At 38.0% G+C, this 15,274-nt stretch overlaps 1 protein-coding gene across 1 annotated transcript; it reads right to left on the bottom strand.

The window, feature by feature from the left end:
• Nucleotides 1–6,652: 6,652 nt before the first annotated feature.
• LOC121628353 (THAP domain-containing protein 6-like) lies at nucleotides 6,653–11,826 on the bottom strand. The gene is made up of 7 exons (XM_041967389.1): nucleotides 11,783–11,826; nucleotides 11,288–11,383; nucleotides 10,657–10,849; nucleotides 10,408–10,497; nucleotides 9,756–9,935; nucleotides 7,693–8,965; nucleotides 6,653–7,481 (listed from the first exon to the last, which is right to left on the bottom strand). The coding sequence occupies exons 2-6, from the start codon at nucleotides 11,365–11,367 to the stop codon at nucleotides 8,945–8,947; spliced, it is 564 nt and encodes a 187-aa protein (XP_041823323.1). The 5' UTR covers nucleotides 11,368–11,383; nucleotides 11,783–11,826; the 3' UTR covers nucleotides 6,653–7,481; nucleotides 7,693–8,944.
• Between the last annotated feature and the right edge of the window lie 3,448 nt (nucleotides 11,827–15,274).

The raw sequence follows: 15,274 nt of genomic DNA, 5'->3' as shown, positions 1-15,274 counted from the left end.
GGACAGGAAAACTGCTCAGGATCTATTCTGGTTTAAGCCACCTGCGACCCGGAACAAATAAATTATAGACAGGAATAAATTACTACACAATTTTTCTACGTTTCGATGGAAGATGATAATGTAAATATGATTTAAATGTTTATTTTGAAGGTATGAGACTTCTATTTCCGTTAGTCTGGTCAGTGTGTTGGAAACGTAAATGTTGGCGGAAGTCAAGGGTAAATATCATAAGTGTTTTCTCAACGACCCCTAACGGCGGATGATGCACGTTACAGCCTAAATAATGAAGAGTCGGTCTTCCACAGAAATAAAAATCAGTTTCTTAAATAAAGCTGTAGAATCGACACAGATTTTAACTGTTTATCATTTAATTGAATTTTATTTAGTTTAATTTTCAAAAAAGTTCAAATAAAATCTCATTGTCCATCCAGAGAAGTTTCAGATATAAGAAACTCAACAAAAACACAATTGAATAGGCAATTAATATAAAACATTAAAGTGATAACTTTTAAACGACAATTTTCTTATTTTTATTGAAGCAACCATATTCATTCATATAAGAAAAAAAAACCAATTCTCAATTAAACAAAGCTTGTCTGCAGGAACTAAAATGTTTGTGCTTGTCGTTCCTTATTCAGAGACTGTGGAGAAAGAAATGTGAACACCTTGAACCCCGAGGGCACCGACACACCTGACCAGGTGAAGCCTTCTGGTTTCTCCACCAACTCCGCCCCCAACAGAACTTCTCCAGATTACACTGAAAGGGGAGTAGAGAGAATTAATGTTCCCTCAGTAGATAGAGGCATAATAGGGAGATAACACAACAACACCAGACAAAGTCTCTGATAATTATAAATGGGGTGAGAAATGGGGAGTATAATGATATTGTAATGTATAGTTGTGGCATTATAGGCCAATCTGTAAGAAAAAGGTTAGTGTGGGTAATTACCAGGATTGTGACTCTTCGTCTCTTTAAGCGTCGGCAGATTCCATGAAATCGCCTGAAGCCATTTTTCTTTAAAGATGTGACAACGTTTGTCTCAGAGTTCACTGAAACCTTTTCCTGGGAGAAATTAAAAAAGTTCATTTAAATGTAGGTTTCTTTATTATCAGCTGAGTATAGACACGTTTAGGAGTACATGTGGGCTTGCAACCAACCATAAGTACTGTTATGGGAAAAAGAGAAGTGGACCAATTTCCCAAAACACTGTATAATAATATTTATAATATTTATGATAATATAAAGGAGGAGTACAGTGAGAATTGCAGGAAATGTAAATCAATCATAAAAAAGTTGCCTAGATCAACACAAAGTTTACAAAAAGTTGCCTGACCCCAGACCTTAAAACTCCAGAGATGTGAAGAGCTAAAAGGCGCCATTGGAGTGAACTGTGCCATTTATAAGTTGGCAAATGCTGCTGTCTGAGATGATGTATTTGCTAAAACCTTTCTTTATTGTGGAAGTTTTAAATATAAAGCAAACCAGTGCTTTGACTTTCTTCTTGAAAAGATTTTTAGGTTGATTATGAAAAAACACTGTTCAAAACACAGCAAAACGTCACACACAGTATTTCAGAAAACAGCAAACACAGCCTAATTTCTTTTTTACAAAATGTTTCCTATTAAAAGACATAAAATCAAACAATGGTGAAAAATAGAACAATTTCTAAAGAAATATAAATTTTTCTTTAGTTATAGACTAGGTGCCAGATGTCTCTGTGCATGTTTATAGAACATGAGCTTCTAAATGATCTGTCCTTTGAATTTCATTGCCATTGTTTCAGTTTATTCTCCCAGGACACATTGTCATAGAAGCAAGAGCAAGAGAAAGAATAGTCTTTTTTGGGAACTTTACATGTTTTATTTATTTATTTATTTATTTAATATTATTCATTAATCCCCACTAGGGTCCCACAGGATTACAATCAGTGCCTCCCCAGATTAGATCCACCTCCATAACATCGACATTCAGCCCCACCTTGACAATCTTTTCTCCTAAACACCAGTCTTTTAAACAGAGGCTAGTGAAGGCATCACAACTGAAATATGTGAAATCATAGTTGATGTAATTCAGGATAGGCTTGCATCTTTGTATGATTATCAGGAAATACCAATATATTTAGATTTTTTAAAATTTAATACAAAACCTAGTGCCTGTGCTACAAAGCAGTTTCAACATGTCTAGAGTATCTTGTTATCTGGCTTAACTAACAAGATCTTGTTGAGACATATTACTCTATAAGCCAACTTGGGTTTTCTGACTCTCGACAAGTTGGTGTCGGATGACCAATTACAATACTTTTTAGAAAGTTTAAAACAATACTGACAAAACAAGAATATCAATAGCAGCTGAATCAGCTTTTTGATACTGAAAACTCAGAGTTAAATGTAAAATGACTTAGGTAAGGCATTAATCCTGCTTTGAAGGTTTCACAGGCCTCCAGTTGGGTCATTTTTATTGTTTCTACAAACAGATGTGTTGTTACTAACTGGGACCTAATATAACTGAATAAAACACATTTCAATAAAAAAAAACCTGACACCACAGAAAAACTCGTGCTGTGACCTTGGGTATTTTTGATCAACTGCAGATCATGGTTGTGTTACTGGTTTTTATCCCCAGCATGCATCTTTCCTACCTGCAGTGACGGTGTTGCAGGACTGAAGTCTGGCAACCTGCACTCGACTCTCTGCAGAGAGAAGAACAGCAGCAGAAACACTGCACACACTTTCAGCTTCATTTGTCAATAGGCTGTTGATCATTCAATCAATCAATGGTCGCTCACAGGTTTCTGCTTCTTCTTGGAATAAAAATAGCAGCAAAAGAAAGAAAAAGGACTAAAATAAATAAATAAATAAACAGAAGGGAAAACAATAATCCTCTTAGTCTGGTTTAGGAGTCACATGACCACATGATGACATCAAACTCATGCCCTTCAATGAAATACTGACACATCATACTACAGCATCAACATGTCAACATCTCCAGCCCTCAGTGGACTGCACTGCCTCTACAGGAGGCCTCAGAATCATACATCAACAGTCCCTCATACAAAAAGACGAAACCTTCCAATCAAGCCCAAAATTTAAAAAAAAGAAAGAAAAAAAAAGATCTGCAGGTTAATTGTTTCATGCCAGTGTGAAGTCTCATGTGAGTTTGTGGGTTTGTTTTATGGCCAGATGTTCTTCTGCACTCTAAGCAGCTGAACAGTTTCTTACCATCCTGACACACTGTTTCAGCTTCAGTTATGACTGAGTTTAAATCTACCAGTGCTTCAACGCTACAGTCACCATCACTAGCATTTGTTTCTGAGGAGTAATGGTTACAAAACTATAACATCTAGCATAAAAATCAATGTTTAATGTTAGCTTACATACTCTTCACAGTCAGACAAATTGTAGAATAATATTAGCTTTTGTGAAAAACAGGCTACATCACAAGCAAACGTACGTATTTGACTGCGGTCAAGCCAGTGGCTCCTGCATTTTAAGTGTGGATTTACCCTGAAGTTTATGGTGAAAGCAACCACCACCAATGATTACTTCCAGATAAAATAAAAAGCATTTCGCTTTCTGTGTCCATCTTGTCTTGCAGTTCCTTTCGGATAGCAGTAACACGCAATTTTGTCTAAGTGATATGAAAAAAAAAGAAAAAGAAAAAGAAAACAGCTTAAATAAAAACCAATTTATACCATAACTAGCTCAACATGTACTACTGGACTCAGTACTTCATGTAGTACCTGCACAAATATTGTCAACTACTTTTACTGTGTAGTTTTCAATAATCCAACGCCCAAGTCCCTTGCAGATAGCAATAAGAAGCAGTAGTTCTCAAAGCGTGTACTGAATGAATGAATGAATGAAATGAATGAATGAATGAATGAATGAAAAATACTTTATTAATCCCAAAGGGAAATTCAATATTGTAGTAGTAGTACTGCTGGATTTAGTACTTTTTATACTACTTGCACAAATAATATGAAGTACTTTTACTGTGTAGTTTTCCAGTACTTCATTGCCAAAATCCCTTACAGACAGCAATAATTTGCCTTTTTGTCTAATTTTGAAGTAGACAAAATATTACTTTTATCAATAAGTAGTCCACAAAACTTGCACTGTTGGACTGAGCACATCATTAAATACTTGCATAAATACTATAAAGTACTTTTACTGTGTACTTTTGGAGTGATTCACTGTCAAAGGGCATATGCATAACAAATAAAAGCTGCCATTTGTGTTTTATTTTTAAGTGCATTAAAATTAATTTATTCCATAAGTAGTTCAGAAAACATGCACAGTTGAATTTATAACTTCAACTACTTGCACAAATATTATCAACTACTTTTACTTAGTCGTTTTGCAGTAATTCATTGCCAAAGTCCCTTACACATGGCAATAATTCGCATTTTTGTCTAAAGTGCAATAAAATCAGTGTCTTCAATAAGTAGGAAGAGTCATCCTGCATATTCTGTTCAGAGAAAACTCCCAGCAATGTTTAACTGATGTCTGTAGCTCAGAATCATTTCAATGCTCACAAAGTTTCAGCAGTTATGGGCTACTACCTTAAAAAACTGATGCCTGTCCAGGATTTAGTACATTTGCATGAAAACAATCATTTTCAACACTCAGTGGGTAAATGGGCACATATGAATAGCAGCTGACTATATGTGCAACTGAGCTTCTTGACATATCTTCAGTAACTTTTTTTTGTCTCTTCTGTTAAATGTTTAGAGTCCTCATAGACCATCTTATCTCAATGACTACCACACTTTCATTTTTCATTCAGAATTGCTGTATTGCAGTCCTGAGAGTGCCCTGCCTTCTGCAACCACTGCCAAGCCCTATGAGGGTCAGCTGGGAAAGAATGCAAATCAGGGTTACTTTTACACCCCACATGAGCACAAATCCGGCCCAACTTAGTAAAATGCTGTTGACTTTTACGTAGACACTCAGTGAAATATTCTTGGCCTACAAGGCGAGGCCCCGTCTTTTTTGCTCCAGGAGGGGGATGCAAAGTTTTCTTCTTTTGTTATTGTGATTTAAGAGTCCCAAATGGTCACTTCTACAACGGGTACTGTCAGCCATCTTGCCACAGTCAGCTTCCTCACTCACAACATTGCTTTAATGGTGCATGCATTTTATAATGCTGATGCCAGCTAACAAGGGGTTCCCGTCTCTTCTGGACCTCCTCGATCTAAAGGCAGCTTTTGACACAGTGGACCACCATATACTCCTTCACCACCTGCAGCATACCATTGGTCTGACTGGAGCTGTCCTTAAGTGGTTCCAGTATTTTCTCACAGGTAGGACTGAGTATATGGCCCTGGGGGATGCCAGGTCGAGGCCCCATGTTGTCACCTGTGGGGTCCCTCAGGGGTCTGTCCTGGGCCCAACTCTGTTTAACATCTATATGCTCCCCCTGGGTCACATCATCGGCAAGCATGGAATTTCTTTCCATTGTTATGCCGATGATACTCAGCTCTACCTACAGACTGACCCTACCTCACTGACGGCCACCTTATCCACCCTCTCATCCTGTCTGGAGGAGATAAAGGCATGGGTGACAGAAAACTTTCTACAGCTGAACAGCACCCAAATTGTGGCCATCCTCATTGGCACCCCACATCAGGTCAAATCCTCTTCCATCAAAACTATTTCATTTTCCAACCACCCCATCCCTCTCTCCACCTCTGTCACAAGCATTGAGTTCAGATTTGACCACCACCTTCAAGATCTCTGTAAAACATATTTTTTTCATCTCCAAAACATTTCCAAACTTCGCCCCTCCCTTTCCCTCAGTGATGCTGAAAAGCTGGTCCACACCTTTGTCTCCTCCAGGCTGGATGACTGTAATTCTCTCGTCGGGATCCTGGGCAGGAGCTTGCAGAAGCTTCAGCGCATCCAGAACTGTGCTGCTTGCATCCTGACGAAAAGACGCAAATACGACCACATCACCCCTGTTTTGCAGTCCCTGCATTTGCTCCCTGTCCAGCAGATAGAGTTTAAGATCTGCCTGCTCACCTTCCAGTGTCTGCATGGCCACGCCCCTGGTTACTTGACGGAGCTACTATCTTTACACACCACCACTCGCCACCTCTGGTCCACTGACTCAAACCGCCTTTGCCCACCCAGGACCAAACTCAGCATAATGGGGGACCGGTCCTTCCAGGCTGCTGCTCCTCGGCTATGGAATGCCCTGCCTTAACACTTGAGGGTGCCACAAACAGTGGAGTCTTTTAAAAAACACAGAAAAACTTTATTCAAAAAGGTTTTTATATAATTTGTGTAATTTATTAGTTTATGAATTGGTGTGTTATGTTTCTTTTGATTTTAACTTGTAGCACTTTTAGATTTTTTCTAAAATGTAAAGTGTGTTATAAATAAAATGTATTATAAATCATCTCAATTTTATAGTGATTTTGAAAGGGTCTGGTTTGTTATAAACGCCAGAGATGTAGCTATGACAACACATACTTATGAATAATTATAACCAAATAGTCTAGAGTGGAGCTTTAACCATGAAGAGATAAGTGCAATGAATATACACATGCACAAGGTATTTGTTAAATCAATAATTAGGCTACTAAAACTCAGCGTGCAGAATGACAGATAAATAATTTTAATTACTACATGTTTAAAACATAATTAAAATTATATTGGTAATATTTATAACACAAAACATTCATAATACATGACTCTCTTCAATGTCTGTAACATCTTTGACAAAAAAGTTAAATTTATTTGCAATACAAAATAGATACGAGATTTACAAATATCCATCAAGAAATGCAGCTTGTTGAAATCCCCGCCCTGTACAGAGAACTAGACTATTGTGGAGTTTACACATTAAAGACAGATAAAAACAGAGACGTGTGAGTGAAAAAGTGGAATTGAATTTAACACTGAAAAGGCCTCCGAGTTACACTGATATACAAATACACAGGGTATAGCAGAGTGTGTTCAAACCAACACAAACTATACCTCAGAAATCAAAGTACAAACTCTTGCAAAACAAAATTCAAAAGAAAGAAAAAAACATAGCTTGGCTAATACCCTTTGAAAAGGACTGTTTTGTTTAGCTTCTGGTGCATGTTGTTTCTCTGTATGCTAAGTATAGTCATTTTGGCAATGTGGTGCAGCTTTAGCTTAAAAAACAGAGACACAACAAATGTCAGCAGCATATGGTAATGAATGTTTTTGCCATACTGAATGTAGGCGATGTGCTCCCTGAGCAAAAAACACATCCTCCAGCCCGATCCTCTTCCGTACAACGTGCATGACCTCCAGCAGTTCCATAGGCTGCGATTGTCTGAGACTTGCTGATGCCTGGCGAATGAGCCGCTCTGCTGCTCCTTACTGTGCCTTCTGATGGAATCACCAGACCTCCATTGTTTTTCAGAGTCAGCAACTGGTAGCTCTGGACCTTGCTGGCAGATGCAGTGTCTGGCACAGAAGACATCACATGACAGCTTCTTCAGAGCCTGTCGGACAACAAATCCTGACATTAGAGTTAAACCAATGAATAATATTATAATTTATAATAACTACTAATCAGCACGGGGAAATAAAGGGGACATTTCTTTTTTTTTTGTTGTTGCCCTATCATCTGATTAATCTGCCATCGTTTTCCCCCAGATTTTTACTATTGGCCCTATCGGTTATAGGCACAATCGACTTTCAGACAGACTTTACCTGAAATGTACACAAGAGCGTTGTCCACAAGACCATCGAAGCGGGTGGGAAGGTAGCTGTGGTCATGCACTAGGGGATGGAAGATCTCCCACTCCTGCTGCAGAGGACAGGTTTGTAGATATGTCGATTGCAGCTGGTGGGGACTAGGGCTGCACGATAAATAGTTAAAAAAAAAATCGCGCTCTTGATTCACACATACACGTGATCTTATTTCTACACACAGCGATTCTAAAGCATTTTTATCACGAGCTGCATCACAAACAAATGCTCCTAATTTCCTCCCGGATTTTTTCAAGCACCCCCAAACGCAGCACTTCCGTGGCCTCCCTCAACCAATGGTAAAGCGGCATTACAACACGTAGTTTAGTGGAGGAAGCCCGCCTGCAGGCCAGTGTTTGGAAAGAACACTTAGCGAGAGAGTGAAGCCTGCGGTAAGGAGGTTTAAATGCATAGCGACCAAAACCCAAGTGGTAGCAGCGAGAGTCCCCCCCCAAAAAATGTTCGCATTCAGCAGCGGTGTGGAAGTATTTTGGATTTAAGCCAGATGATGACAAACAGTGCGAGTTGCATAGTAAAGTGGGTTTTGCCCTGGTTGTAGCACCGCAAGGCAATGTCACAAATCTCTACAATCACATTAAACATCACCACAAAGTACAGCATGATGAAGTCGTACAAAGCAAGAAACAAAGACATTTTTGGCTGTTGTTTGCCTGTAGAAAATGTTTTCAGTTGAAATTACTCTGGAAAAAATTCATATAGAGTCATAATAATAAATTGCAACAGATCTGAATAGGCTTTTTTTTTTTTTTTTTTTTAAATGATTAATGTTTTATAGGCAAGAACTACGAGGCTCTGTTAGTTCCAGGTTCAATGTGTGCAATAAGGTCATTTTAAAAAGGTTTTTACTAAAAAGTGAACCAGTTTGGACCTCAACTTCTTACAGTTTTTTCTTTTTGGCCGCTGTGTGTTTAACTTTGACACCCCTGCTCTTCCTGAAAGACCATTTAAATGTCCTTTTTTGTTTGTTTAGTTAAAGTTCAGTGCAAAAAACATTGTGAAAAAAAAATCGTGCCAGAGAAACGTGATCTTAATTCTAAGCGCAAAAAAAAAAAAAAAAAAAAAAATCACATTTTTCTTCTGAATCGTGCAGCCCTAGTAGGAACTGTCATCCCGCGCCATCACATAGCCTCTGCAAAGTTTAAACCCACACCGGGCCGCCAGCTTTCTGAAGATGCACTAGAACTGGCTGGCATTAGAGTTGTAATCCAGCCGCCTTAAAAAAGACAAGATATGAGTATATTACACAGATATTCAATATGTGCTTCAAAATGTTTAGAACTAGCCATCCCTCACTTAGGCTAGGTACACACGTAAAGATTATTGGGCTGTTTATGTCCCGATTTGACCTCTTCCTGACCAAGGACGGCAAACGCCTGATTATCATGACTCATATAAGATTTTTTCTGTACATTTATCATTTGGTCTGAGGTGTGTTAAGAGTAAATTCTCCTCGATAAATCGGTTCCGAAATGGGTCCTGGCCAACAATCGAAAATATTGAACATGTTCAATATTTACGACCAAAAACCTTGACTTGTGTGAGGACAGCCGACAACTCCTGAGTTGTGATTGTGGGATGGTGACGTGGAACAGAATGTAGCCTATCAGAGAGCGAGCTGACCGGAGAGCAAGGAAGGATATAAAGTCCGGTGTGTCCAGGTGTTGTGTTTTTTTGTTTGTTGCCATGGTTGTTCTTCATTTTTTCAGTTTTTGCTATGTTTCTTCTTCTTTTTAAAAATTTTTTTTTTTAGATCAAGTTTGATTACGACAGATTTCCGGCTCAGATGACTAGATTCTAGATCGGTTGCAGGACAGCGTCGTTATGCGTGTGTTGTTCTGTGATGAGATTATCAGAGCACATCACATGATCAACACTGTTCAATGACTGATTTTTTATCTTCATGTGTGAGGTCTCGACCAAATAAAAACTCTCATCAGATTAAAAAAAATCCTTGTGTGTGTACCAGGCCTTAGTGTTGCTGCTAGTAAATAGAAATTATAAACCATGTTTTTCTTTGCCCTTCTTTCTCTCTTCAAGGCATTAGTCTTCTCCCGCTGCAGTTTCCTCACTCTCGCCGAGGCTTCTTCAAGTTTGGCTTTTATAGCCTTAGGGCAAGAAGGCAATGCATACAAGTGGTCAGTTGCCTGTTGCTTGCAGCTCTTTCTCCTCTCTTCAGTGGCTCCCTGTTGTTTTGGCAAAATATACAAATATATAGTAATATAACTGATAAGTTACTTATTCAATGTTTACTTTTCAATTCTGTAAACCTGAATACATGTTTAGGTTCTCAAATTCTCCAACAGAAAACAACAGCATACTTTTAAGAAATTGTTTAGGCTTGCCTCCTTAAAAGACAAAAATACATTTTGTGGCTCTCAACAAAAATGGCCCTTTTGATTGTAAAGGTTGTTTTCCCCTGGGTGTAGTTTTAATGTTCCCACATGTTTATTCATTCAAGTGTATGAGTGACAGAGCAAGTGAGATAGCCAGTGGTTCTCAAACTTTTTACACAGAATACCACCTCAATTAATATTGTGCTCTTAGACTAGTAACATCGTCATATACCTTTCTGGGTACCATAAAGACAAAGGATTTAATATGACAAGCCAAATGATGCTCTCATTTGTTTGTAACATTCCACATGCAAATACTCACAACATCAGGTTGAGGAGCTTTCCAAGACAAGTCCAGTGGCAGGTTGATGTCTGTGCTTCCTGAAGTGGTTGTGCTTATTTTTGCTACCGACTAAGATAAACATAAGAAATTTTGAGTGTCTAAAATGCGCTGTAATATACAACACACTATATAAGAAGCAGAAACAAAAACTAAAGTGTGACATTTAATCACATATTTATATATCAATCTTTTAAACCTTGAATTATTGTTGACCAATGATACACATACCCTTCGAAGATGTGCTGGAAAACTGAAAATGGTTGGCACAACACCGTCTTTAAGCCGGACAGTCTGCCCTGTCCTGTCAAAGTCTTCACTCCTGAAGTGCTCACTGCAGAGCAGCGTCCTTTCAGAGGCAACAAAACCCTCCCTTCTTAGGGCAAGTTCCCACTTCCTCCTCCTCTCTCCGGTTTTGGGAAAGCTTAACAAAGTTTGAAATGTACCCAGATATATAAATTATTGTCAACATTTTCAACCCTTCTTTTCCCATTTAAATAAAGAGTAATGACAAAAATATAGACCTACATAAGAGATAATTTAGCTGACACCCCTAGGTACTCGTTAGCATTAAGTCATATCAGAGGGTTATTCTTAAGTTTTTTTTTTGTTTGTTTTTTTTTTGGCAGAGTACATATATGAATTTAGGGGGATGGTAATTAGTCGTGCTTCTACTGAAACACAGGACGGGGTAAAACCCCTATCAAAATACTAACTAAAACATTTACCATTCACCAAAATAAAACATTCCTGGTCAAATTTGGGCTGCCAAATAATACCACTAAAGATTTGGTAATTGTAATCCACCTAGTAAGTAACTAACGATTATTCTAAACAAAATCATAATATCGTCATATCTTACAGGTGAAAGGTGATCCCACGTGTTCTCGTGTCGAGACAACGGCGATTAGAGCATCCGTAGGCTGCACAAAAGTCTGGCATCTTCGACTTCTTTCTTCTGCCAGTGAGAAATGTCATTATGTTATGTTAGCAACTCTGATTTTGGGAAAAGCACCCCAGTTAATAACTACAACCACACCCACAAAGACAGTAATTTAGACAAACGCGAGTTTGTCATAAAATCGTCATTGGTCGTCAGTAAAACCTAGCTATATAACAGAAATGTTCAACTGTGGGCACAGCCTTCATAACTTGCCCATGGCTAGCTAAAGTAGCCGTGATGCACAACTATGCTGCACGATTAGCTGGTTTTTCAAAGTAAAGAGATGCAATTTCAACATATTCAAATGTCCAGAATTATAGCCACGTTAATAACTTTTGTAAGAAACTAAACCGTTTGTAAATCGGTCAAGATTTCAGTGAAATAAGAGTATTTGCGTTTGTGTAGATCACTTACCTCAGATACCACAGATCCCGCGAGAGAGCGTGCCTGTGACAAGATGGCTGCCGGTAATGACGTTTGAAACTACTTCCGATGTTTTTCCTCTCTTCTTTGGGTTCGGCAGATTGGCGTATTGCTGCCACCTAGCGTTCAATGTTATCCCAGCTGGTAATTGTTGAAATTTTGTAATTTCGTTGCACTTTTGTGCTTATATCAGTTTATAAAGTTTAATATAATGCAAAAAGTCCAACAGCTTCTTGATCATGCACACTAAAGGCTGCTGTCCCAGCTACTCCCAGTTCTCTAAACTGGGGTGTACTTTAGAATCCAATCAGAAATACACTACAAGCCAAAAGCTTGGGCACACTTTCCCATTCAATTTAATTGGAAAGTTTGTCCAAATGTTTGACCTGTACTGTACCTAATTATTCCCAGAGGGTAACTGTTGCATTGTCCTTAGAAAACAGAAAGAGAAATAAAAATTAGAAAATAGAGTGTATGTGAGAAGTGGTAGGAGTGAGGTGCTGAGTTGAATAAAAGAATTGTTGGTACCCTTCGGTTAATGAAAGAAAAATTCACAATGGTCACAGAAATAACTTGAATCTGACAAAAGTAATAATAAATAAAAATTCTATGAAATTTAACCAGTGAAAGTCAGACATTGCTTTTCGACCATGTTTCAACAGAATTATTTAAAAAAAATAAACTCATGAAACAGGCCTGGACAAAAATGATGGTACCTTTAACATAATATTTTGTTGCACAACCTTTTGAGGCAATCACTGCAATCAAACGATTCCTGTAACTGTCACTGAGACTTCTGCACCTCTCAGCAGGTATTTTGGCCCACTCTTTATAAGCAAACTGCTCTAGTTGTCTCAGGTTTGAAGGGAGCCTTTTCCAGACGGCATGTTTCAGCTCCTTCCAAAGATGCTCAATAGGATTTAGGTCAGGGCTCATAGAGGGCCACTTTAGAATAGTCCAACGCTTTCCTCTTAGCCATTCTTGGGTGTTTTTAGCTGTGTGTTTTATGGGTCATTGTCCTGTTGCAAGACCCATGACCAGAGACCAAACTTTCTGACACTGGCCAGCACATTTCTCTCTAGAATCCCTCGATAGTCTTGAGATTTCATTGTACCTGCACAGATTCAAAACACCCTGTGCCAGATGCAGCAAAGCAGCCCCAGAACATAACAGAGCCTCCTCCATGTTTCACAGTAGGGACAGTGTTCTTTTCTTGATATGCTTGATTTTTTCGTCTATAAATATAGAGCTGATGAGCCTTGGCAAAAACCTCCATTTTTAGCTCATCTGTCCATAGGACATTCTCCCTGAAGCTTGGTGGCTTGTCAACATGTAGTTTGGCAAATTCCAATCTGGCTTTTTTATGATTTGTTTTCAACAATGGTGTCCTCCTTGGTCGTCTCCCATTAAATCTACTTTGGCTCAAACGACAACAGATGGTGCGATCTGACACTGATGTTCCTTCAGCTTGAAGTTCACCTTTAATCTCTTTAGAAGGTTTTCTGGGCTTTTTTTGTTAACGTTTGTATCATCCATCGCTTTGATTTGTCATCAATTTTCCTCCTGCAGCCACGTCCATGGAGGTTGGCTACAGTCCCATGGATCTTAAATTTCTGAATAATATGTGCAACTGTAGTCACAGGAACATTAAGCTGCTTGGAGATGGTCTTATAGCCTTTACCTTTAACATGCTTGTCTATAATTTTCTTTCTAATCTCCTGAGACAACTCTTTCCTTTGCTTCCTCTGGTCCATGTTGAGTGTGATACACACCATGTCACCACACAGCACAGTGACTACCTGTAGCTTATATATAGGCCCACTGACTGATTACAAGATTGTAGACATCTGTGATGCTAATTAGTGGACACACCTTGGGTTAACATGTTCCTTTGGTCACATTATTTTCAGTCTTTTCTAGGGGTACCATCATTTTTGTCCAGGCCTGTTTCATGAGTTTATTTTTTTTAAATAATTCTGTTGAAGCATGATTGAAAAATAATGTCTGACTTTCACTGTTTAAATTTCATAGAATTTTTATTTATTATTACTTTTGTCAGATTCAAGTTATTTCTATGACCATTGTGAGTTTTTGTTTCATTAACCGAAGGGTACCAACAAATTTGTCCACATCTGTAACAGCATCAAGAAGGTGACTGGCCATCACAGATAAAATATCCTGAGCATCATCTGGCAGATGTTGTAAGACCTCAGCCACCTCAGAAAATAGAGATGAAGTCAAGTTTATTGTCAATGACTAGTCTAAGGTACTTGTAGTCCTCTACAGCAGTGGTTTTCAAATTGGGGGTCGCTAGATAATTTGAGGGGCGTCACCAGAAAATTGAAAGAATATGTAACCAACATTTATCAAATAAATTTGGGATTTTTTACCAGGGCTGTCAAAATTGAACCATTAATGAATCGGTAAGGAAAGGCAAGTTCATTTTTATAGCACAGTTCAACCACAGAGGGATTCAAAGTGCTTTACAGAAATATTGAAACATCAGAAAATTTGTGAAAACATTTGAAAACAAAAGAAAAGAATAAGGAAGAACATGAGATAAAACATGATAAAGGTTAAAAATTCAAGCTTAAAAGAATCAGTGCAGACTTGTACCTTTAAATGAAAACTAATCAAATGCAGCAGAACACAGGTAACCTGGATTTAAATAAACTGAGTGTTTCTTACCTGATGAATCTTTGAAATTAGCATGTTAGTTTTTTTTTTTTTTTTTTTGCGAAAGACTCTAATTTTGGGCATGTAGGTGCCTTGTCACAGCGGTGAACCAACAAAAACCACTTTAACATCCTTATTTATCAAGATTCTGACAGTCTTCCAGCCTGTCATTAAAAAATCATTTTGAAAAAAGATAATAATTTGTTAAATTATAATATGTCTTGTTCCATCAGATGTCAATCATCCATACAATAAACAACATCAACTGACAGAAATTATTTGGAATTTTTTTATGGGTGCAGCCCACATACGCAGCTCTGCTCATCCCACAAATACATTGTCATAACAAATGTGTGTAATTTTTTTTAACTTGTCCTGTCCAGCATTGTAGCAAACAGAATATTTTTTTATTTCTTTCTGTGTTTCTGTATTTAACCATATTGTTTTATCTTATTTATTTGGGATTATGAAATTTATGTAATCTTGCTGGACCAGAATAAAGGAGAGTAATGAAGAGAAGTGAAAAGGACAGTGGAAAAAAGGAAGAAGAGTCAAAGATACAGTAGATAAAAGCAACAACCTTTAATCCAACCTCACACCAGACAACTGCTACACCTATACAGAAACACAGCAGAGAATTTCTTACAGCTTTTACAGGTAAACTAATCTGACAGTAATTAGGAGCTCCTAAAAAAATAACCAAGAGAACAACAACAAGATGTATCACAACAACAACCGAAGTACCAAAAACACAAACATAAAAAACGAGAAAACCTAAATAAAAGTAGCTTCTGAATAAACCCACAG

This window comes from Melanotaenia boesemani, chromosome 17, assembly GCF_017639745.1.
Source record: "Melanotaenia boesemani isolate fMelBoe1 chromosome 17, fMelBoe1.pri, whole genome shotgun sequence".
Taxonomy (NCBI): Eukaryota; Metazoa; Chordata; class Actinopteri; order Atheriniformes; family Melanotaeniidae; genus Melanotaenia; species Melanotaenia boesemani.
This window is presented reverse-complemented; position numbering and strand designations above follow the sequence as displayed.

Bases quoted from the DNA above. Each gene is read 5' to 3' on its own strand.
- LOC121628353 (XM_041967389.1), bottom strand. From the start codon at position 11,367: ATGCCAGACTTTTGTGCAGCCTACGGATGCTCTAATCGCCGTTGTCTC. The intron at 9,936-10,407 runs GTGAGTATTTGC...CCAAAACAACAG, and splicing joins AAGCTCCTCAACCTGATGTT to GGAGCCACTGAAGAGAGGAG. The intron at 8,966-9,755 runs GTTTATAATTTC...GTCTTTTTTAAG, and splicing joins GAAGGGCAAAGAAAAACATG to GCGGCTGGATTACAACTCTA.